The sequence below is a fragment of the Kryptolebias marmoratus genome, linkage group LG6, assembly GCF_001649575.2.
Source record: "Kryptolebias marmoratus isolate JLee-2015 linkage group LG6, ASM164957v2, whole genome shotgun sequence".
NCBI lineage: Eukaryota > Metazoa > Chordata > Actinopteri > Cyprinodontiformes > Rivulidae > Kryptolebias > Kryptolebias marmoratus.
In genome coordinates this window covers 4,404,890-4,430,173 of record NC_051435.1, presented here as the reverse complement: position 1 = coordinate 4,430,173, position 25,284 = coordinate 4,404,890, and the positions used below count along the sequence as shown (strand labels likewise).

The window sequence follows — 25,284 nt, the reverse complement described above, 5'->3', positions numbered from 1 at the left end:
AACTGAAAAAACAGCAGCAGCTAAAGTTGTTTGCAGCACTCAAAAATCTAATATTTAAATTATATTTTACATACAAACTGTTGTTTAGATGGTTATACTTCCTCATGTCAAACAGAAAGTGACAGGAGAAACACAACTTTAAAACCCAACCAAATTACTGAGGTAAGACTATAATTTTAAATAAAAAACTATTGTGAAATGTTGTGAACTTATACTATAGCTGCAGGCTTTTAGGTATTTGTAGACAGTTTTCATTAGATTTATGGAGGAAGTTTAATTTTAGTCACACAAAAAAGACATTAACCTGTGCATATATAATATAATTCAATAAATATCCTAATATCCTTGCTTTTCATAAAACAACGTAAAACTAGTTTAAGGCTGAAATAATTCATTAAATAACTATTTGTTTGAAACATACTGCAACACATCTTGGAAAATAAAAATAAGGAAAAGAAATGAAGGCTTTTCCTTTTGAATTATTGCGTTTTGTGATCGTTTTGATAATAAACTGGGATGGTAGGTTACATATCACAGCTTTAATTAGCCAAGATTATTTAAGCTGACTGGCTTTTACTCTTCTGTCTAACCTTTACATGTCATCAGTCACAAAATATTTAATACTGGCATTGAAGACAGGCAAACATATCTGTCCTGGAAGAAAAAATGTCTGCCAGTTTTAAACAGTGCAACAAAAAATATATATTTGGACTCACAAAACTAATGAGCTCAACTAACAGTGGTTCTTAGATAAGGTCGGGATTTTTATATTTTGATTCTTGGGACGTAAAATAAATGAATAAATAAATCTGCCATGATAATGTTGCAACCAACATAATCACCATCTGTTTCCCCTGTATTTCCATGGATGTGTGTGTATTCCTCTCACTGATCGTGACCCCGATTTTCTCTTTGTGTTTGTCGGCATCAAAATAAGCTGAAGACTCCTTCAAATCATATAGTTAATTTCCTTTAAAGAGCGTCACCAAAAGAACCCCGATGACCTTTTTCTTTTCCACCTTTTTAACCAAAACAGTCCGACTTCAGGCTGCACTTTTTATCCAACCTGCTACTATGAAAGGCAGGCAATCATGTAAAAGTCTCTGAGTGTAATTATTGGATGCTATAACTCAAAACAGCCGCCACAGCAAACCTATTTTAGCAAACACAAAAATGTCTATAAGTCAGTCAGTTTTACAGATGCTGAACTAAAATGTGGTCTGGTAGTAGCTGAGAGTCGTCCCCAACACAAACTCTGAGAGCTAACAGATCACAGGAGAGCTTAGTTATAAACTTTGACATGCAAGGTGGCGGGTGAGACGCATTTATTTAAGGGATGTTATTTAAATTTTACATCTAAATATGACCAGGATCAAAACACAAACATTATCAAAATGTGTTTTTAAAAGATTTGTTTGTAAAATTAGTAAATGCTGGTTAACTTTTAGCTTTAACAAACCTTTTCTGCCATTATTATAAGCCTTTATGATGTTTACACCAGGCTGAACACAGAGATCTGTAGTGAAATTATGAATATTATATATAAAAATAGTCACAGAAAATAACTGTGTAGAACGATGGGTACTCTTGTCTATTCTTGCATCAAAGATTTATTTATTTTTTACTAGGGGGCATATTGTCCAGGCTCAAGGGTACTTCTTTACACACTAAAACTGATTGTTTTCTATTTATAGACGAAATAAACTTTTGATGCGTCACAGCCGTAATTATCTGGAACCACAGTATATACCATTGTGACATCCAACACAAAGAGATGCTCAAACTCAAAACAGAATAAAAGCAAACATTGCATTAGTGATGCTGGGCTGTATTATGTACTGATGTTTATGGTTGGCGTCTCATTGAATGCCCGTCTTTAATGTCTAATTAACATGCATAACATACATCGAGTGGCCTATGATTGGAGCAGCCAGTACAGAGAAGAGATTCTGTTTCACACGAACAATAAAACTCAACTATGCGGTCAAAGAATCTAAAATTAGAGCCTTAATTGTTGGTTGTGCAATTATTCCTCCATAAACAACAACGTTTGATATTTTTGAGAGGAAAATACCAACAAGTCTGTCATACATACAACCTAAAGCCTTAAAATACTACTTGTTGTAGTGTTTATGATTTTACAATAATTATAACGATTAAAACAAGCTGTTTTTTATTATTTCATGCCATTTAAAAGAATTTATTATTCTCGGTTGCTAAAGGTGAAACGATAATGTTTTTGTCTGTGCGAGTGTGTTACTAAAATATGTCGAAAATCACCGAACAGATTTTGATAAAACTTTTAGAAAATAATCAATTGATAAACTTCGACAACTGATTCATTTTTAGAGCCAACCTAATTCAAGATGGCTGCCAACTTAGCTAATTTAACAGATTTAGAGCTAAAGTTTTGTGTTGAAGAGGCGCTAAAAGACAGAAGATATCCTAATATCACATGAGATTGTGAAAAATGTTTTTTTTTTAAGGTTTAACCAAAACAGCTATAACTCAGATGATCTTAGTTTAAGCTCTGGTATGAAGGGCAGAAGGTGATATGCATTACTTGAAGGAAGGTTTAGCCTTTCATTTTAAGTTGCATGGAAAACAACATGTACACAACTTTCAGTGCTACACGTAAACAACCTGATCTTGAACTTGAGCTTCACTTAATTAGCTGGAACTGCGACAACGTTCGGTCCAGAAGCAGAGGGAGTAACGTTTACCCAAACAACACAAGATGATGGAACCAGTTCCTTGAGGACCTTTGCGTGTGCATGAACATGCACACACACACAAACGAGTGCATCACATGTACAAACAACTATCTCCTTCCCTGTAATGACCTCATAACGCAGCTTCTCCCCCATCACCGTGCACACGCTCACTTCCACAGTGGCTGAGTGAATCATATTTCCTGTGTGAGCTTATATGGCAGCAGCTTCCTTTCGTGCCTGGTTGCCAGGGTGATGAGGAGAAGCAGGGACACATGAACACAGACAATAAAAACTGGCTAAAAGACTCGCTGATTGAAGGCTGATTCATCCTGCTTTTGGACAGCTGACGAGATCCAAACACATTAACCAAATCAGTCTCACATGCTCGTTGAACTCAGACACGCTTGTTTGTACAAACACACGCAACAGATTGTTCTGCCACAGGTGGTCGAACGTTGCTTCTGGTGCGGTGAACATGCTGGGGTACCTTGTTGATGATGTGCTGCTGCTGCTGCTGGAATAGTTGTTTGTGCTTCTCCAGGAACTGCTGGTGCTGCTGCTGAACCACGAGCTGCTGCAGGGCCTGGGCCTGCCCACACGGCTGCTGAGGCAGGGGGGCCGACTGGGTTCTTCCCAGGGGACGGTGGCCCCGCACCAGCTTGGAGACAGTGGGCGATGGTAGCGGTAATCCACCTAGACCCACTATGGCAAACACAAAGTAAATAAAGGTTTTTCTTTTAGATTTACTTCTATACATCTCAATCAGTACGAGTTATTACACTTAAAACAGGCTACATGCCACTGGATGATTAAAACTGCATAAACTGTAAATTTTAGCTGCATTGTGTTGTCATTTTTTGTATTATTTTCCAGGTTTGTAACAATCAAACTACTACAGGTCTAAAGGGTATGCACATCATGTGCGATATCTTGAAAAACCTGTTGCATTGTGATTTTTATCCTTGTAAAATGTATTAAATGATTATATCACAGCAATCATATACAAACATTACATTGTTTTAGTCTACATCTATAAAGAAACAGAAAGCGTTAACAACCAAGAGTTGTGAATTTAAAAAAAATGGACAAAAGCCTTCATTAAAAAATTAAAAAGGAAACAGCATTAGCTCTGTCATGAGGCAGTGGCTCATATTTTGCAGAGAAAATCTTTAACAAAACACTATTATCTGCAAAATAAAAAATAAAAAAATGCCCTAAAAGCATCGACAAAAGAAGTGCCACAAATTATTTCGCCACCTGAAAGGTCATCCGCTGCTGAACTAAAAACATTTTAAACTCTGGAAGTCGACATGTCCTGAAAATGGCAAACAAGCCAACTGCAAAGCAAATGACTGCCTTCCTCATTTACTGATTTAATCCCATACAACGAAAAGGTGAAACTTTAAAGAAAATAAATTTACACGCAGACGTGCTGCCAATTAATGTAGAAAAGACAGAATTTAAAAAATCTCCTTCAGACTCTCGGATCATAACATGATGTGCCTGGTTGCTTTTTTTTAAAATCTGTTTTCCTTAATAGAACTACCAGTGACGTAGTTTTCATTTAGAGAAAAGGATTCTCATCATTTTTTGTTTTATTTTATTTTTTACCTTAGAGCCACATTCTGGACTTCTGTGTTTATCACTCAATATTATTTTTATTTTACTATTTTCAATAGTTTTTTCTTGCCAACATAATCTAGCCAGAAAAAAAAGGGCTTCATCTAGTTTTAAAGAGCTTATTTCAAGTTTTCCTATTACATGCACGTTCTTTACGAAGTAAGGTACCTTTGCTAAATGTCTTTAAAAACTTGCCCACAATGGAAGACCTAAAGGCTTTTGAATTCAGCTGCTTTGAAATAAAAAGATATGTAACTTTTATTCAAAAGTATATAATCTCTTCTTGCACCAAAATTCAAATAAGTTTGAACTTGAATCCTCATACTGGTGTATTTTCTGTATTACAGAGTTAAATTTAACTTTTAAACAACAGTTTAGATGATCAAGATATGTATTGTGTATCATGATAAGCCTCAAAACATCAATTTATTAGTCACAGACTTTACATGTGCACATATTACTCCTGAAAATAAGAACTGAAGACACAGAACCATAGCAGTAAGAGCCTATTATCATATAAATGACAAATTGTTTTAAACTTTAACCTTTTTGTTGATGTATTGTCAATAATTCAAACCCAAGCTGAGAAGAAAAGGTTTAGTAAATGCTGCAGTGATTACTGACCCATTGGACTGTGGCTCTGCTCCAGTAGTACCATGTGCTGAAGGAGGGGGTTGTGACCAGCTGCGCCCCCTCCAGGCCCCTCCCTGTCCAGTGCCGAAGAGGCCAAGTAGGAAGGCAGGTGGGCAGTGGGAAGAAAAGCAGGGGTCAGTGGAATGCCCTGCTGTAGCGCAGGCAGTGCCAGATGACTCTCACCATCTTGGTGTCTCGATACCACCTACAAACCGAGGGATTGGGACAAAAGGAAGGAGATAAACAAGGGAGGCAGACAGTCAGAGTGGGAGAACGGTCAAATGTGACACGTGGGCAGTGAGATGGAGAAAGATGGAAAGAGACACGGAGAGGCACTAATGCCAAAAGTCTGATATATTGTGCACCCGCTTTGCCAAAAATACAACCCAATCGCTGTTTCTCCCACCATTATTCTCTGCAGGAACATTGACAATCGGTGTGTTTACAAGTGTCTTTTTAGCAGTAACTATATTAGTTCTTCACTTTATGTAGTTGGTGAACTCACAGTGCTAGCAGGACCCGTGGCTGGTAGTCCTAAGGTGATGTTGGGCAGAGAAGGTGAGGTGTAAAGAGATAGATGGCTCATTGAACCATCTCTTGTTGCCAGTCGCTGAAGCAGAGACACCTGGACCCAGATATTCACAATGACAATCCAGTAAATCCTCAAATAACATGTGTACATACAAAGTAGACACCTCAGAACGTGCAGATACAAAATTAAAGGATGGGTTTGAATCTTTTGTCAAGGAATCCAAATTTATTTTCCAAACAGTTATTTATTGAATTTTTTTTAATATCCAAAATTAACCTGAGCTCTGTGCACACAATGATGCTTTATTTAGAGATTTCCTCTCAAGACACTTAAAAGGGCAACATGCAAACATCTAATTCTCTCTTTGATGCAACAGTCCAGCAAATTTATAGCCTTACTATGAACATGGCAGAAAAGGAATATATATTTTCTCAGAATATGATTTCGGACTATGAATAGTTCACAGCCTCACTAGGGATGCTTAATGTATTTTTAAATCATTGCATGAAAAGTGCTTACTTGCAAACTGGAAAAATAAGAGAAAAAATGATATTTTAGACACAGCCTCTGGCTATCTATTGGGATATATTTATGAAAGTATTATTTTAAGTCTATCAAAAAAATACAGTTTGTGATGGGAAAATATGTTTCACTTTAAGGTTATATGAGTAAGTTGAATCTAATCTTTGGTCACTGCAGTGACCATATCATAAAATATTTAACATTAATCAAACCACCAGAGTTGTAGCTTTCCAGCAGTATTAAGAGCACTTGTGTGCCGAGTAGAAAACTTATAAATGAACAACAAAAGAACATTTTCATGGGACACAATTTTATTATTTAAAAATGCTAATAAAAAATAAAGGTCATCTCATGCAGTGAAGATTTTTTACTTTCTATAGACCTTCAAATAGATCTTGTTTCAAATTTGATTAAAAGCAATGAGAGTTTGAAATACAGGGTTAGAGAGCTCCCTGATCACCTGTGTGCACCACAAAACTAAACAGGTAAATGCAAACATGCAGTCAGACATGTGCAGCCACGCTGTTTACCTCTCCTGGGCTGCTGGAGATCGGGATCCCGTTCTCACTGGGGATGTTACTGGAGCTGTTGTTGGGTGAACTGGGACCTGAACCTGGTGCGCTGTTGCATGCAGAGTCTGTAATACCCACAGCACAAAAAAAATAACTTAAGCATCTGACTAACTGCTGACTAAGAAGTTTTCTGAACTAAAAGGTGACTCTGGCTTCTATATTTAAAACCTAATTAAAGAATTCAATACAGCATGACACCATTTAAAACAACATCTTATTAGATATCAAGACGTTACACAAAATCCAATTACAGAGGTTCACCACGGATTACTTTGTTAGACTTTTTGTTTTTCTAATGTGATCATCGACTTAGTCATTTATTCTTATCATCTTAAAGCAACAAATAAATTGAATACACTTTTTATAACCATGGTTACATCACCCACACAGAATGTGGAACGGGTGGGCCGTCTTACAGGGGGCAGATATGTTTAACTTTTGGTCGTTTTGAGTATGAAGTGATTTCTGATGATCTTAGATGTTTGTCCTACAACGTCCGCCTGTAATTTATGAAACGTCTCTGCAGAAAGAAGGCAGTCTACTTCACATTTACTTTCACAACATCTCCAGTTGATCCATACAGGCTTCACGGGGACATTTTTTGTACAAAAAATAAAAGTTTTTTTATTTTATTTTATTGTTTCAGCCTTCCATCTGCATGGAAAAAACATTTTCGGAGCCCCAAAATGTTTTGTTAAATTTTTTTAAAAGGGTTTCAGAGTGAAAAAATCTTAAAATGCCACCTTTATGTTGTCACATCAATCAATGACCATATATTATAATTTTAGGACCGATACGAGAGTCTGTAAGTGGGTGGAACATAAAGCCAGGTCCTGCAGGCTTTAATCTCCAACAATGAGAGAAGGCGGGGACATTTGGTCTTGTAATATAATACATGTCTATGGTGAGAACGGCCAAAAAACAACCTTTTAAAAACAAGAATGTCATGTTCCTACCTCTAATCTAACTTACAACCCAAGGGTATCCTCTTTTTTTCACATTTTGAACCCAACATACAAGCTTTATGCTCTAAAACCTTGTTTCCTTTTTTTGGTGTATTTTCACGGCAGCGTTACAGAGCCACATACAGGCCTGGTACAGTTCCTAAAATGTTTTGGGTTGTTTTCAGTGTTTCTCTATGGATGAAAATCAAATAAGACTAAAAGGTTTCAGTGAAGTTACTGTCACAGAAAAAAAAATCCTCGGGTAAATTCTCACGTCAAATAATAAAAAAAGCTGTGAAAAAAAGAAAACGAGTCAAAGACCTTGACATTCAAAAATCTCAGTCATAACAAACTTTGAATGGGTAAATAAAAATAAAACAAACTTTACTCATTTCAAAGTTTTCATGAACAGGAAGTTTATAATAAAAATAACCTTTTGGGAGGAATCTGCAGGAACTGACTCCCTTTCAGAGCTCTTTAAGTGACTTTTCAGGGTTTAAAAGTGTTTCTTTTAGTTTTCACCCTTGAATTTCAGTGTTTGATAAGGTGCACTCACCAGCCACATCCAGTGATCTCTTCTTGGCTGTAGTGATGGGTCCATCTTTCCTGCGGAGCAGAGGGCTGCTTCGGCGCTCCGTCACCTTCTGCTTTAACCGGGAACGAAGCTTCAGGTTGGGTTCAGATGCTGATGAGGGACAAACAAGAACAGATTAAACTAAATGTGATGATTAAAAATGATTAAACTAAAGCAGCTTCTTGATACAATAAGTCAAAAGCCAGAAGTTATTTATGCTTTTGAGTACTCTGAATGGGACAAAAGAGATTTAACGTGTGAGACATACGTGTAGAGCTGTGAACACCATCTACGCTTCAGAAATTAAAGCCTCTCTGTTGCTCAGGTTTGTGGTAGGTTTTAGGGTCACACAAGCAGAAGCTTGCTTGTTAGCATCTAGTGGTGCTAATGAGCTTGTCCCTTTAGGCCACTGTGTATGTGCCGGCCAACAGATTCAGAAGCAGAGGTTAACCATCTTCATGTGACAGCGGGAAGCACCGCAACAATAGGCAACTGGCAGGTTTCTTGACCCTGTGGGTAATGATGCTGCCTTCATACTCTGCTAATGAACACCGCTAGTTTCTATCACACCAGCCCAAAATCACGCTTGTTTACTAAAATGTATATTTATAATACATATTAATATAATTAGTTCCAAAGATCTTGGTCTAAGCTGCCAACAGATGGTCTAGATTTGCTGTGCGGGGCACTGGGTGCACACAGAAGGCAGAGGAGGTAAGCAAACAGCGTACTCTGAGAGTCGTGTCGGGGACAGGGCATGGCCTTTTCTGGACAAACTTTGTTGTGGTGTCTCGGTGCCAGGCAATGCCAAACAATGCCAAACACAAGCAGTTTCATCCCCTCCTCTGTGGGTTTCCCTCAGCTCAATCAGTTAAAGCTGGATGGTTGACCCACAGCTGACCCAGTGCTCGTCCCATGACCTCGTATCAAGCAGACTATGCTACGTTCATTAGCCTCGGAGCAGGAGGTGGGGCATTTTGGTACAGCCAAGTGGAAGCAATTGATTCTTTGTGTACAGTAGTGATTTATCCAGTATTAGAAAGATTATTCTGGGTCATTACAAGCAAAGAGAAGCACCAAAGTTTCCATGCGCTTCAAAGAGTTGCAAACTCTCATTATACCTTCACAAGAGTGGGAAAACCTATCTACTTTTTCAAATGCACTCTCAAATTTAAAGGGAACAATGCAGCTGAACTTATGAAACTCAATTATTTAAAAAAGAGCTCCTTCTAAGTGGAGTGCACTCTTCCAAAGTCTTTGTTAAGAGGGAAGGGGTCAGTTGGGGTAAAATCCTACACATTAGTTGTCCCGAAGCAGACTGTGGTAGACTATAGGAGAAGAAATGCACAGCATTAAAGTTTAATTCTTATCTGCTGAATTTTAAATATTAACAATTTGATACCATTACCACATTTAGAGTAATAACAGAAAGGTAATGACTGATTAGGAAGAATGAATGAACCCTAAATATCAATTTATGTTTTCTTTTTAATCACCTGCTGCAGAATGCAAAAAGAGCAGTAATGTTTTTACTCATGTGTGTTTGTTTGTCTGCATTGTTAGCAAAATATCTCATGAACCACAAGAGAAATTTTACTTAAACCTTCAGAAAGTAATCACTCGATGTACATCAATCCAATCCAAGATGTTTGCAATAGCTAATCCACATTAACAAACACAAAATGGCTATAGCTCGGTCATTTCTAAAGATATTGAGCTAAAATCTGACGTGTTAGTATCTGGTTGAAAACAAATTGCTACAACTCCTTCATTTCTCAACACAAGTTAATCTTAGATTAAAAAGCAGGAAAAGCAACAGACAATATGCATTCCTTCAAGGAATGCTAGCCCTTTAAGATCAGATTAATGAAATGATATGAACAAGTAAAAGGAGTGAAGTCAGCTAAAGGAAGAGATCTGAATGAGGATGATCGAAGGACAGCGAAGGAGACAAACCTGAAGGCTGTGTGTTTTCTGGGCAGAGGTCACCACAGGGTGTTCACCTCAGGACGGAGTGACTTTCAAGGGTGTTAATGCCGACTGGGCAAAAGCACACCAGCTTGCACACGTGCAAACACACTCGCTGCAGAGAGCCCAGACTGGTTTTACTGCTGATGCTGGCATTTCACTGCCCCCCTTCCCTGCCCCTCAACACCTCCTTCTCTGCCCTCCTTTCTCTCGCTTCCTCTAAATTCCCACTTCTCTCTTTTATTCTGGAATTAGTTCCTCTCCTCCTCATTGTTGAGCCTTTATGGGCACATTGTGAGCAACGCTGGCAAGGGTGAGTGTACTGGTTCATTACAGCAAAGGTCACTGTACTACTTTACAATATTTATGACCCAGAAAAAGTGGAAACTTTGAAACTTTATGTCCTCTTCCTCTGTGGTCCTGTGGATGGGATGAGTGATGGGACACGCAAACTGAGAGGAGCCAACACAAAAGAACCAAAAGTGTATTTTTATGCTCAATTTTAGGCTTTAAATGATAAAACTTTGAGGACTTTACTCTGACACACCTTTAACACTTCTATAAATCCATTAAAAGAATCAAAAGTTCAGATTAAATGTTTGTTTAAGTGGTAATTAATATTTCATCAAGGAGTTGATGAGAAAAATGATTCTGATACAAAACTTATTGACCAGCTGCTCAACTGTTTGACAGATAAGAGTCCTGAGCTCCTCAGCTCATGATGGGGGAAGCCATGCTGCTCTGCCATTGAAAGGGAGGGGGGAGGATTTACTGTATGGAAATCAATAGGGTCATTTGCTAAAACTCATCAGCAGAGCTTCCGAGAAGCTTTGTACATGGAGGACAGATTAGATAAACAGATTAGATGGACAGAAACAGGAAGAGAGACATGTATACAAACGGATGGATTCGTTTCATTTGGCTATTTTCTTCAACATTAAAGGAATTAAAAGCCTAACATTCCTGGAATTCGTATCGCCTGCTGCATTTCATGCTAGACTATTAGGCTGAGATCTTCTTATATTAAGAAATGATGCCATTGTGGAAGTTCTGGTTAAACTTTAAAAAACAAAAAAACAAAAACATGCACAATCTCATGTGATATCATGAGATGTCATGCTCAGACTTTGTGTCGGAAATAACTCTCTACTACAACACAATAGCTATTTCTTGAAAGTTTCATTAAAATCTGTCCAGTGGCTCATGAGATATTTTGCTAACGCTACAGACAAACAGCAATAAAAATGAAAAAATACAGATTACAGTGCTGAATCATCTTCACTAAAGACAAAACTATAAGAAAGTGTTTTTAAGCACTTCAGAAGTGTTTCAAATAAAGTTTAAACTTTCTCAAGGACTGAGTTTATTAGACAGGGTATCATGAAGTTTTAACTGCCCACCAACAGGTTCAACAATCACCAGAATCCTGACTACGAACAACCAGAAAAATACATTCATATAGATTCCAGTTCATCATGATAGTGAAGTGTTTACTGCGGTGTGTGTGTGTGTGTAGCTGTGTGTAAAAAGGAGAAGGAAGGTCAGCATGACAAGTTCATCTCTGGAATGAAGGCCTTGCAGACTTCCTGCCACAGCATTCAAAGTGTCCCTCTGTGCTCCAAGAGTCATTATCACAAAGCCCCATTGTAATTCACTGCGTCCCCCAGCTCACTGTACAGACACAGAGCATTTAATGCACTTTTAGAGTTTACATAAATAAAGGGCCAACATGGGGAAAAACGTCATCCGTGACGCAGAGAGAGCACACATGAGCTAAGCACCGTCACTCACTTCCTCTTGAGCACAGTCTGTATCTCTGTGAGGCACTTTAATACCATCCATGTATGCTATTTACACAACAGCTGTGCCTGCACAACTCAAACCGTTTCCAGAACAAAACTCTGTGCACTTTTACACGACTTGTACTTCTTGAGCTTTGTGTCAATAAGAACCGTGCTCTGTTTCTTGTGTGTACATTTCTCAGAGGAAAATTCCTGGATTACATCTGGGTGTCCCTGAAAGTTAAAACTCACAGTCTGAGGTTTCTGTCTCCACATCGCAGCAGGTGGGCTGCAGTGCAGAGTACACAGGGTTTGTTCTCCAGCTGTGAAAGCAGACAGTGGTGCAGCCAAAGCAGCTGCTGAGGCTAAGTGAATAATCACAGCTTGGCTGTTCTGAGTACGAACAGATGGACAGAGTCTGATGCATCCAAAAGACAGAATTTAGATTTTTTTTTTTAATAACATTCCTTTGAGGGTGAAAAGGTGGTCAATTATCTATGGTGACCGTGAAGAAACTTAACGTGTTCGTTAAGAACAGCGTGAATTAGTCAGAAACACTCCAAAAACTTGAAGGCTTTTGACCAGAAAATTACAGCTGATGATGGGAGCAAACAACTGACTATAAGTGATAAATAACTCCTGTTGAAATATTTAACTATAATTACTCTAACCATGAATGCTAGATTAATTTTATGTCAGAAGATTAGCATTCCATTATTCCTTGGCTTTGGTTTTTAAGAATAAAAACAGTAAGGCTATGATCTGATTTATAATATAAAGTATATTATGACAGATATGATTATATCATATTTACCATGCACATATAATGTGACAAACAATATGATACATCATCTACAGTATGTCATATGTCATCTGTCATGTATAAATGATATGATGATGTGACATGATATATTTGTGATATGAAAGGATGTTCTATAATGATGATATATCATTATCTCATATATGATGATATATGATATAAACAATAAAATATGTTACATTTATCCTAATAAATGATAGGATATATTAAGTGATATGACATGAAAAGGTTGCAGTCTTGAAGCCTAACCCAGATCAGCAGTAACTTCTCATCAACAACACAGTCTTTTATTGCCACTAACTTCTTATCCAATTCCTTCAAAACCTTTTTTTCTGGTGTCAAAGTTTACAATTTTCCATTTTAAAAGAGGTCTCTATTTTCCTCCCTCTATCCTCATTTACATCAGAATAATTCAAGAGAGGTCATGAGATAAATTTTTGATATCTTCAGTTAAGAATATTTCAGATGTTCTCGTTAATCCTCCAGCGACTGACTCCTGATTTCTGGCTCTGCTAATAAGACCGTTTTCCCTCCCAGTTGCTAAAGCTGGAAGTGAAGCAGATTAGCGCTCCGTTCTCACTTGCCAAAGATGTGACTGTTCGCGGAAGCATGTTAGTGGGGAAAAAAATGCCAGTAAAAGTTTTAATTCCTTACCTGTTTTTCGTAGTGGAAAGTCGTCTTTTGAGTCGTATGTGCCCAGCATTGGGTGGTTGTACGCTGACAGTGCTGTTTGTGGGGGTGAGCTCTGATCCAAAGAGCTATGCTGTGTTTTTCTGCAATAACAAAAAAAAAGAAAAATGAGTTGCATTCAAAAGAGTAATATGGCATAACTACTTCTTTAATTTTTAATCCTCCCACAACTGTACCTTGTTTGCCACACACACAAAAAGGGGAAGTGAAACAGACCGCTTCCATTCCTCTTTTCAAGGCCAAGAATTTAAAAGACACAGTTAAGTGTGAAGATTTAGGTGGGTGGAATGAAAAAAAGACACAAACATGAGAGAAAAGGGACACTCCAAATAACCTGAACTATTTATTTGAGGTTCAGTTTACAAACTCGGCTGAATGAGAAATTGCAGGATAAAATAGATAAAGAGAGGATGCATGTATGGCAGAAAAGGTTGAAAAAAAAAGCTGTTCTGAATGATTTACAGCCATTTCTGCATAGGCAAAAATGTTTGACTGACTTCAAATATTTAAAGAAGAAAAAAGAAGCCAGTGTCTTCTTTTTTTTTTTCTACTGCCCACTTCAAACACACCTCTGACAGAGCCGACTGTCAATCACCGCCAACAAATGGACAGAAAAAGCCTCTGTGCTGCAGCCTTTTCTCCACAATTTAAACTCACAGATTCTAATGTTGATGCTGGCAATTTGATGTGCACACAAAAGCACACAGATGACAGGCACCCACACAACGGGGGGTTCACAACACCACGCTGTTTGCCATGTTTGCAAAGCCATAAAGATGAGAGACTTTTATGCCTGTCATCCACAGCTTTTATGTTTGATATTCTTCCTTAATGTGATTTTTATTTGTTCTTGTTTAAGTGAGACAGACCATGACTCAGAGACCTTAGTCTTTGATGTAAAAAATAAATAAATAAATAACACTGATTTTAGATAGCTCTGAAGTTTGTGGAAAACATATCTGTATTTTTATTTCAACAGAAATATCACAGTTAAACTGTATAGTCAGATAAATTATTTCCTGTTCTTTTCGTAGTTATTACAATTAGACTAGAAATTAGTTTTTTTACATAGTTTTTATAATGTTACACAATGTGCCATGACAGTACAGGGTTTCTACACTTTTCTTATTAGTATATCCATCCATTTTTGTTTTCCTACTTATCCATGCTTGGGTCACAGAGGCAACATATCAAGAAGGTAAACGCAGACAACACTCTCCCCAGCAACACACTCCAGCTCTTCCTGGGGGATCCCAAGCCTTTCCAGGTCAGCGAGGACACACAGTGCATATAATCCCGTTAACTCTGGGTCTGCCACAGGGCTTCCTCCCAGTGGGACATGCTTGGAAAACCTCCAGAGGGAGGTGCCCAGTAGGCATCCTGATCAGACGACCAAACCACCTCAGCTGACACTTTTCGATGTGGAAGAATCACAGTTTCACTCTGAGAATAGTCCCAGAGTCATGGCGGATGTCTCCAACCTGTTTCAAACCCATCTGAATTGTGTCACAGGCATCAAGAACCCGTTTCAATGACACTCAAACTGTATTTTGACACCTGCATAGAAAACATCTGAGGCAAATGTCCAGATCTAAAAATCAGGCTGATGATAATCTGCCTGTCCTGCGCATGAATACAGGCTGTTTAAAAAAACAACAAAATGAAGCTCAAAACATGGCAACATGGCCTACTGGTGACTTGGTCACAAAAACAGAGACTGCAAGAGAAAGTTTGAATATTTTCTCACAGTTTTAAGATGCCAACTAGTCTCCCAACAGTCCAGCCCAGCGAGATACCACCTTAGGGCTGAGTCAGCCACCCTTTAGTGAAACCTCATTTCAGCTGCTTGTAGGATCTCATTCTTTGGTCATGATCCAGATTCCATGACCATAGGTGAGGGTTGGAATGCAGACGGACCACTCAACTGAAAACTTTGCCTTTCATCTTAGCTCCTTCTTCACCACAACTAACCAGAGAAAGGCCTTCATTACTGCAGACAAGGCCCGGCTCCATTCTCCGTCCTGATACTCACCCATACCAGAAGCGTGGATCACCGGGCAGACAGTGGTTTAGGTTTCGCTGAGCCAGAGCTTTCTTCTTGTTCAGGACAAATTCCTGCAGTCGCATCTTTACCTCCGTACTAGCCACCGCACCTAGACAGCAACAAAGAGAGCAGGAAAACAATAAGTAAAGGTACCTTTAGCAAAAAACTCTACTAAAGCCAGTAAATATGATAACACATGTCTGGTTTAAAAGTGCCAAACAGCAGTATGTGGTGATCCTGGCTCATATACAGAGTGGGTACAGGATTAAACAGCACATGATTCTACAGGCATATAGGAAGGTAGCAGAACCAAAAAGGTAAATACTTTATCAGCTGGAGGCTCAGTGTCTCACACTTTAAAAAACCACTGCCCTACATGGAGAAGATTGTGCTTTAAAAAAGCTACTGAATCAAACTTCTGGTCAAATCTGTGACACTAACATGAAGGTTATAACAACATTCATCTATGCTTTGACAAATAATAAGCACCCAAACCAGTATAAACAGAGAGCTCAATCTTACATCAGAGTTTTATTGAAATTCCACAGAGACAGCAGGAGTGCTATGTAACATCAGAAGTTGCACTCCTATCCTCGTTTTCTCCTCAATTACCGCTCTCATTCCTCAGCTATATAAACAAATTGTCCAGGGAATGAAAGACAATGAGGGAAAAAGAGAAAGTCTGTGATGAGAAGTGTCCTGAGAAAGCAGGAAAAACTCAGAAAGCGGTGTTTTTATTGGAACATGACAGTGAGAGCGACAAGAGGTGATGTGTCAGGCTTGAGAGAGGAAGTGGTAAGTTCAGTATGTGAAAGTGACAACATCTAATGTGTGTTCTCCAAATCACGGTGCAGCTGTAAGTGCTGACATCCCCAATACATGTGTCCTGACACTGAGGCAAACTGGCTTTTATGAGACTGCCTTCATGCAATTTAGAGCAGTACTTAACAAAGCCTTGCCTGTTTACAACCCAGTGCTCTTTCCATAGACATCAAACTGTATTCTCACTCTGCCCACTGAGTAATGACAGAAAAATACTTTAGTGGCATAAAAAGGGTTTAAATCTATTAACTAAAGTGTACTTAAACTATTAAATGACACATTTTTCCCTACCAGAAGTATAAGCAACTGCATAGAATCTCATTTAAGTATCAATTTCGGATAGATTTTACCTTGTGAATCCAAGTACAGAAAGGTTACTCTGCAGTCAGATCATCATGACTCCTGGTAGCACTTAAAGTACAGTAAGAACAACTTTGGTTTCATAAGTTTGGCCGAGTTGATTACAGAGATCTGGGAATGATAACAAATCTATTTCCAGGATACGCAGCCTGTAACAGGAAAACATCACTGAACCAAATAGTTCATCGTAAGCAGTCACACGGTTGACTTTCTTGCTTTTTGTAGTAAAGCACGATTCCGAACCACCAGTGTCTGCATGTTTATCTGGTATTTTGACAAAGTTTTGAAGCAGATCATAATCATTGGCGCTATATATAAACATAAAAGGGAACAGTGTGATTCAGGAATTCCCAACATCCAAAGAAGACAACTAAAAAAAAAATCATGCACATGTTGTATAAAACAGTAAAATACTCTGTTATAAAATGTGGAAACAAAGAAATGCATCATACTCAAATATTATGTGCAACAAATGTCAAACAGGAGCTTTAACAAAACCAATTCCAGATGAAATAGTTTGATGTTATTTTGCATACATCTTTACACACCAATCTGCAACATATTTTGAGGATAAATCAAGAGAAATTCTTGTTTTACAGATGAATCCAAGCACGGACCAAAGGAATCATGCATGTCACATTTCAAGTATAGGAAGTATAAAATACTTCTATAAGGAAAAGTTGGGTTCAGCAAAAAGGTTGGGATCCACAAGGTTGCTAAATTGTTGATAGAAATTCATTGTTGCTTTCAGCTTCTTCCAGTTTTTTTTGCAGCAGCTTGTTTAGTTTTCTTTGGGTCGAATCCCAGCGTGCTAACTGAATCAGTTTGGGTTGAAATGAACAGACCTATGCAGCAGTAATTCCACTCTCAGCCGCAGGCATGATAAAATGTTTTCATGTATTTTAAAAGTCCACAAAAAACCTTCACGTTTCTAATGTGTTGCTCTGAAACTACACAAACTATTTGGTTGGCGCAGTGAGATCACCAGGTCAGCAGAAATTAAGCCATAATTGAAATTAACTTTAATCTTTAACCTGGTTTAACTTTCTTTCTCATGATTTTTCTCCATGGTAAATCTAGGTGGCATGAAGAAATTTTCAAACCAAGGGCACATGTGCCTCCTCGGTGTCTCGCCCCTCTAACCTTGTCTTGGCCGTCTCATTGTGAGACTCCCTGTGGTGGATGTGTAAGGTCAGGCTGTTCTGACTGCTGTGCCAAAACTACAGGTGATGATAGAGCCAAGTACCTCTGACACCTGTTGGGATCATTTTTACATTGTGTGTCAGCACAGATGTTTAAAGGAAGACACACAGTGTATAACATGTCTCATGGATACCCTTCAAAGGAAATTTTGGTTGCTACTCACTCTCTTGTCCCCTCTCCTTGTTTTTCAGCTGCTGGAGTTTCTGTTCCCGCTGCTGCTTCTCTAGATGCTGCTCATGACGCTGTTGCTCCATCTTCCTGTGATGCTCCAACAGCTCCTGCTGATGCTTAAGAGCCAATAAGTCCTGTTGGTGCTGGTGGAAAGGAAGAACAAAATGAATATGGAAAGAGCAAAAGAGAAAAGAAAGCATAAGGATGCTGCAAAAAAGCAAGTAGCTATGAAGATTTTCACCCCAAAGACTGGAATGGAGCCAAGTTTGAGTGCAATAATGACAAGAGTTCAAGCAGCAGAACACATATTGTTGTTATTTTCAGCCCTAACTGATGGTCTCTGCAGGCTGTGTGCTCCAAATAAAACAAGAGCAAGACTTGTTGTTTTTTTTTTTAAATAAAAGTCACACACACACACGGTTTATGGAGCCAAGATTCATGTGGAGATAACCAAGCAGCAAATTACACAAAGACACTAAGATGTGCTCATTCACTCGTTTTCTCCTGCTATTCACAAAATGATGAGCAGAGTATGCCTGCAGCTGTATCCAAGAAGAAACACAAACAAAAGACCCTCCAATTCAACCCCCTCACCTTAATATGTTCCTGCATTTGTACTTCATGTTGTCTTGACAGCTGCTCATGTTGTCTTTGAAACTCTGCAATTAGGAGCTGCCTCTGGAGCTGCTGCTTGTGTTTGAGGGCCACCAGCTCCTGCTGCAGATGCTGATCCTGGTGGCCTGTGGGGAGGGGGGGTAAAGACTGCATCATTTGGAGAAAACAGCTGGAATGCAACAAATCAACCAGACATTGTCAGCACTTACCAATGACCGGCCCGCTGCCTGGCTCTGACGATGCAGGGCAAGCTGTGGTGGGGGCCGGCGTCGAGTTGGGATGGGACACCAGGCCAAATGGAGGCTGCTGGTGGTGGTGGGGGTGCGGGTGGTCCACTAATCGCAGGTCCATGGGAAGAATGGCTGTGCTGGCCGGGGGAACCTGAGAGGGAAGCGCTGCTGTGCTCACGTCCACTAGAAACACAACAAAAAACAACAAAAAAAAAAAATGGTCAAATAAAGAAACCATGTAAGTTTTGTTTTGGGGCAATACTTATTAAGCAGTTTACTTTTTTGGCAGTTAAATGGTAAAACATTTAATTCTTTCTGATTCAAATCAGAGAAATGGACCTTGTTACAGCAGGTACAAAATAATAATAATAATAATAAAAAACTTTCGACAGCAGCACTCAGGATCACACTTTGCAGCAGCTGAGGTTGCTTGTAGTGTTTACCCACTTATGATTTAAGAGTGTGTCATAGTTGCACAAACAAGAGCATCAGCGACACACAAAGACTTTTAATGTGTTTGAAGAGATTATAAAAACATCAGTCTGTTCTTTGATGAAAGAAAAGTGGAGACTAATGATGGGAAAAACACCAAAACATATGAGTTCAGCTGAAAGAATTTACAGGTATATTGTCTTGCTGTGTTTCTAATTTGATGTTTAGTGTTTGTGTACGGGTGTGTGTGTGTGAGGAGCCAATGTACCCAAAACACAAAACAGAAACAGGTTCATTTAATTGCATACAAACACTAAGTCCACTTCAGAATTAAAAACATATTTATAGAAGAATGAGGAGTTAAAATGTCATAACAAAGACTTAAATTATAAATTATGCTGACAATAAAGCCACGCAAACAATGCAGACTGTTGCCTAAACTGAAAAACAAAGATGTCTGACACAACAAAACAGTTGTGAATTTGTGTTACGTTTCATTTGGGTCATTAAATCTGCAACTTTTAATCTGTTTTATAGAAGTAATCCCTGAAACAAGAATAGTAAGAGCAAAACAAAGGGGGAGTTCAGCATTGTTAACATGCAACTAGAAGATGAATGGACTGTTTCATGAGAAATACAAAATATTAGTCAAGTTCAAATCCTTGATTTACAACTTCAGTGTTATATGCATGCCTCTTCACTCCAGCTACTGCCAGGCTTTCCTGTGTAAAACTTTGTCAGTGATCCGAGAGAGTTTGATGAGTAAAATCAAAGTAGAGACTATAAATTTAAATACACATGCTAAATAAATCCATGACCTTCTGTGTATCGTTTAGTCTATCCTGATCAATATCTGCTCTGTGAAGAACCACATTGGGCTGTGCCAAGCCCTTTGCCAGTGATCAATAACCTGAAACCAGTGCAAAACACCCAAGCCTATCATGCACGCCCTGGCATCCCTGGTGACCAATGAGAAGACAAATAAAGGAGCAGCTAACTTGCTGAGATAGCCAATGACATCTTTGGTACTGGGCAGGTTTTTATTGCAGGAGGAAACTTGACACCACCCAACGGGACAGCAGGGAGAGAAGAAAGGGTGTGGCCAGGCCAGACATGCTGGTGCTTCCTTGATGGATATCTCTGTATGTGTTAGGACCTGTCTGACAGCTGGACATTGGAAGGATCTGTTTCTAAGTCTTTTAGGTAGAAACAAAAATAAATAATTTGGGGGGGCTAAAGTTTTTTTCAGAAAGGGTGAAAAATAAATTCCCTTCATAGAACATGCTGTTCTATCATACAGTCTGAGTGCTTATTAAAATATTGCATGGTTTTACCAGTTTTTAGGCAAGGAGAAGGGACATGTTCTATGGTTTTTGTTCTGTTGTGATTTTTGTACTTCTGACTCACGAATGAACATGTATGGTGGCCACTTCTTTATTAGAAAGCCAGCTTTAGAAGTAATTACCACTGATTGTCATTTTCACTCAGCTCCTTATGTAAAGCACCCGTGCTGCCTAAAGAAAGCCGTAAGCCATGTTATATTCTCAGTCCATCGCTTCATATTCACTGTGCACACATACATTTACACAAAACTGCCCATCAACCGTTCACTCACATTTCCAATAGGCATTAAAAATCAAACAAAAAATAAAAACACATTGTTTACTCATTAGCTGGGAGCTACTCTGCACACTCAGACCCTCTCCTGTCAAGTTAGGGGTTATTTTTTTTAAAACAAGCACTGAATGTCATCTCAGTTAACACCTTTATTGGTTATTTTTTTTCCCCATAATGAAACAAATACCATTTTTCCCTCCAAGAAGAGTTCTAGCACTTGGTTTCAAACATGCTCTTTGTGTACATATCTCCAATCAACAACAACAAAACCCTTCACAGCTCAACCTGTACCTTACACAAAGAAAGGTGATGACAAAAACACCATCACAGTTTACTCTTGAACATATCATCTGGCAAATACTACAGAATAAATATTTGCACAATTAGCCTTAGAATTGTTTTGTATAATCCAAACAATCATTTTCTGATAGGAACACTTATAACCATTAGATAAACTATGGCATCAACAAATTATTTTCAAATGTTTCAATATAAATAGTAGCAGAGAGCAGGTCTGTTGGAAGGTCAGAAACATTTCACTGCCTTTGCAACAGACATAAATAAACAACTTATTCTCCCAACAGCTATTAGCTGATTTAAACCAAACACAAAATATGTAAAGAAGGTGACATAAAATATATTTATTTATTGAATCAAAAGTTGGAATGAGTACCCAGACAAAGTAAAACCCCAAAAATTGCTGTGAATAATAAACAAATAAAGAAGTGTGTGTGTTTGTTTGGCCTAAACATTTGAACAAACAGAAGTTGCAGGTTCTCCTTCCTCCCTCTCAGCAGAAAAAAGCAGGGAAGGATAAGATACTAACAATGGCATCTTTCAAAAATGCCTCTAATTAGGCAACAATTAACTAGTTTTACAAGTACTGAGACAGCCCTAATGAACATGGACTTTTCTAATAGTCTTCCTCATGTACTGTAGTCATACCATAGTAATAGTTTAGCAAATTAAATTTTTAAAACATTGTGTACTGCTTTACGAGACAGAATATGCAGTCATCACCCCATGCCTGGGTATTAAAGCTGCTCCACCATAGCACCAACTATAATGAAGGTATGCAAGTGCAATTAAAATGACAATTGTGTCTCCACACAAAGTGTTTTCTGTAATTTGTTTTTAAACTAAAACATAGTCCCCCTGGAGGGGCTTGGCTCACCATAGAAAAATATGGCGACCATCAAATGTGCTGCTCAAACTTGGCTACAGATGTGCAGAGGGACACTTGTCAGAACCAAAATTTACAGCATATTGATTTAATGGTTGCATGGTTCTGATTTTTGTGGGGTCTGCGGTAGCTTAGTGATCAGTGCCACAGTCTTGTAATCCTGATGCTGTGGGTTTGGGCCCAGGTTGCATCAGGAAGGGCATCCAGCATAAAACAATTGATAAATCTACCAGATAAGTTTGCTCGACAACCCTGGCAGAAGGAAGCAGCCAAAAATTTAAAATGATTATAATTTTTGTGGTGGGAAAAAAGTTTGTTAATTCCATCATGCTAAGCTCTATTTTTCAAAAAGGAATCCGTTTTATTTACCCTGTCATTGTTAATGATTATAAAACATCATGGGGAGATGACACAAAGTCAGATGCTAACCACAGTTGGTAGAAGGTTAAAACTGCAGTGGGATCTAATACTCTACAGTTTGTATTCATAAAATTGTTTCAGATTCTGTGCACTAGTAAACAGTCATGGTTCATATTCCAGAAAAATCCAGAAAATCCAGAAAATCGTGGCAATGTTGGAGTTGTACCATAACAGAAAAGACAACAGTTCTCAGAAAAAAACAATCCCAAGAAGCACATTTACTGTAAACTAAACTTTGTTAATGGAGGCGGACATACAGGCTAACATACACCAAAAGGCAGGCTGGCACCTCTGAGCCAATCAGCCAAGTTTACAGGAATGGTGCTCAGTAGTTGTGGCATGAGGTTATGGAGCTGTGCCAACATGAGTAAATCGAGTTGCCCTGGATGAATCACTGTGACAGCACCGGACATCATCATGCAAATCCTCCTGCTTCAGGCATTTCTGAGCAGCTCAGAAATACAGCTTTACATGTAACTAAAAAGGAAACTCTAGGCAGAGATTTTTGTCCATACAATGCATTGAGACCACTAGACTTCTTGCATAAAAGCTTTGCAATGACAAAAAAAAGTTCTAATAACCTAAACATGCTATTTGTATTTGGAAACAGTTGCTTCTGTATGTGTGTAAACAACAGCAGTTTCTGCGGTTCAACAAAGCTCTGAAGGTCTATTCAAGTTATGAGGAAGGATGCGAGATAAACTGTTGATTTCCAGACAGGAAATTGTGTTTAATTTGAGAAAATGACATTGAGTTGAGAAGCTTGTGTACTACAAGTACAAGGATGCAAAATCTTGCTGAACTCGGTGGCAAAAAAGGACAAAAAAAACAAAAAACATCCAGTGAAATGTCAGGCCCTCTCTCCTCATCTCTTTGCCTTACTGTCTCTGTTCATCCATCACTTTATCTCTGACTCAGCCCCTCCTACGTTCCTCTCATCCCCCCCAACTCTCAGGCAAAGACTATGGATCACACAGACAGAACTATTTATAGACCAGGATTCCCATGGGAGTCCCTCGCCCCTCTGGGTATCCATGCATTCAGAGAAAAAGCTCCACATTTCCTCACCACAGCTTGAGTCTGCACATTTAGTCACAAGTCAAATATGAGAGGAGCAAATGTCAAAACAATGTGTAAGAATAAAGGTAAACAAAAACCTGTGATATCAGCATAAACTCAGCAGATTATGAATCATTAGATTATCATAGAGGATGGATGCAAATGCCATGGCGACTGGTGGGATTGTAGCCAGTGGTTGGTTGGACAGCAGAGCATGGGAGGGGCCTGAAGTATAGGGTTAACCAATAAAAGTGGGCAAGTACTTCAACAATCAGTCTGCATGTGCTGCATAAGCTCTGTGCTGTACTTTTAGGCCTGGGATGGGAAGTGTGATAGTTTGTGTAATGCGTGCCAACATCTATTTGTTTTCATCTCATCTGTTTTCACTTTTTTTTTATTTATGACGACAGCAAGTCAGAGCTCCACAGACTGACTCCGGTAGATTAAACGATCAAAAGAGCAACTAAGTCTTGAGTATTTTCAACTGGGTACACATAAACATAAACATTCTCAGGGCCCTGTCTGCTGTTGTCAAAGCTGGAATGAAATGGGATGAAGTACAAACTCCACACTTCACCCATAGGTATAATGATTCAGTCACAAGGCAGCAATGTTTATATTCAAAATAGGCGTGGACCGATAACCAGTTTCAAGGTATACTATAGTGTCAGTCAGTGTCAAGACCACCAACTTGTTTCTGTCATACTGTTCACACCAGAGACAAGTTTTAGTTTTTCCCCCTCTGGTTACAGATGAGGGGGAAATTCTCCTAAACCCTATGCTTGTTAAAAAAGACAATGTTGGCTGGTTGTACATTTTATCCTGGGAATAATACAGTCAGTCATGGCTTGTTTACCATAGAAGCTGCATCTCTCTCTCTTTCCAAGGCATCGTTGTTTTGAAACAAACATTTGTAACAAGCTACAAGAGTTAGCCTGCTATCAGGTGATACATGCAGCCTACAACTGCAGGCTTGCTATGGAGGCTAATAATTAAGAATGCTTTTTAAAAAAAAAAAGATTAAATTTGGGTTGCATTGGTTTGGTGGTCAGTGCCAAAGTCTTGTAATCCTGAGGTTGCAGGTTAGACTCCAGGTTGTGGCAGGAAGGGCATCTGGCATAAAACAATTGCCAAATTGCTTTTGTGAGTTTGCTCGCTGTGGAGACCCCTGAAGAAGGGAGCAGCCGAAAAAACTTACTTTTTAAAAATAAATTACAAATTAGTTTAAAACCTTTCCTGAGAGAAAAACCTGACATTTTAACTTGTGTTGTCTAAGTTATTTACATCTCTGTATTAATATGGAAATAACTAGTAATAAATACTTTACTTAGTGTTATTATACAGTTATATTAGGCAATATGTGATACTATTGAGGCAGCAAAAGTAATAGAAACTATAGTAACTTGGTTTAATACCATGAAATTGTAGTACTTTTTTGCTCAAGATCATCACACCTCCAGAATCACCCATGTGACCCATGCCTTATTCAGAATAAACTCCAATTATGCACTTTTTAATTTTCATGCGTCTCTACATACACACACAAAGACATAAACACACACACACACAGAAAGGCTTTTGTGCACAGAACTGAAAGTCTGAATGCAGGTACAAACACAGCCACACTGCCATCTGCTCCATTCAGTTAAAGGCTGCTCCGATAGCCTCCATACATCAGTACCATTCAATAAACGCTGTCACTACTCAAGGCTGCACACCCACACACACACACACACACACGCACACACACTCTCTCAT

The 25,284-nt window shown here is 38.7% G+C and overlaps 1 protein-coding gene across 4 annotated transcripts in view; it reads right to left on the bottom strand.

Moving 5' to 3' along the window:
* The window catches only part of hdac4 (histone deacetylase 4), a 108,121-nt gene that overhangs the window by 32,344 nt on the left and 50,493 nt on the right, over positions 1 to 25,284 (bottom strand). For all 4 annotated transcript variants that reach the window (XM_017420732.3, XM_017420731.3, XM_017420733.3 and 1 more), the window contains 10 exons: positions 18,795 to 18,998; positions 18,565 to 18,710; positions 17,963 to 18,113; positions 15,403 to 15,523; positions 13,335 to 13,453; positions 8,094 to 8,222; positions 6,552 to 6,658; positions 5,473 to 5,592; positions 4,959 to 5,172; positions 3,202 to 3,416 (listed from right to left, as the gene is read on the bottom strand). In XM_017420732.3, coding sequence (XP_017276221.1) covers positions 3,202 to 3,416; positions 4,959 to 5,172; positions 5,473 to 5,592; positions 6,552 to 6,658; positions 8,094 to 8,222; positions 13,335 to 13,453; positions 15,403 to 15,523; positions 17,963 to 18,113; positions 18,565 to 18,710; positions 18,795 to 18,998 — 1,526 coding nt within the window. The remainder of the gene's footprint in view (positions 1 to 3,201; positions 3,417 to 4,958; positions 5,173 to 5,472; positions 5,593 to 6,551; positions 6,659 to 8,093; positions 8,223 to 13,334; positions 13,454 to 15,402; positions 15,524 to 17,962; positions 18,114 to 18,564; positions 18,711 to 18,794; positions 18,999 to 25,284) is intronic.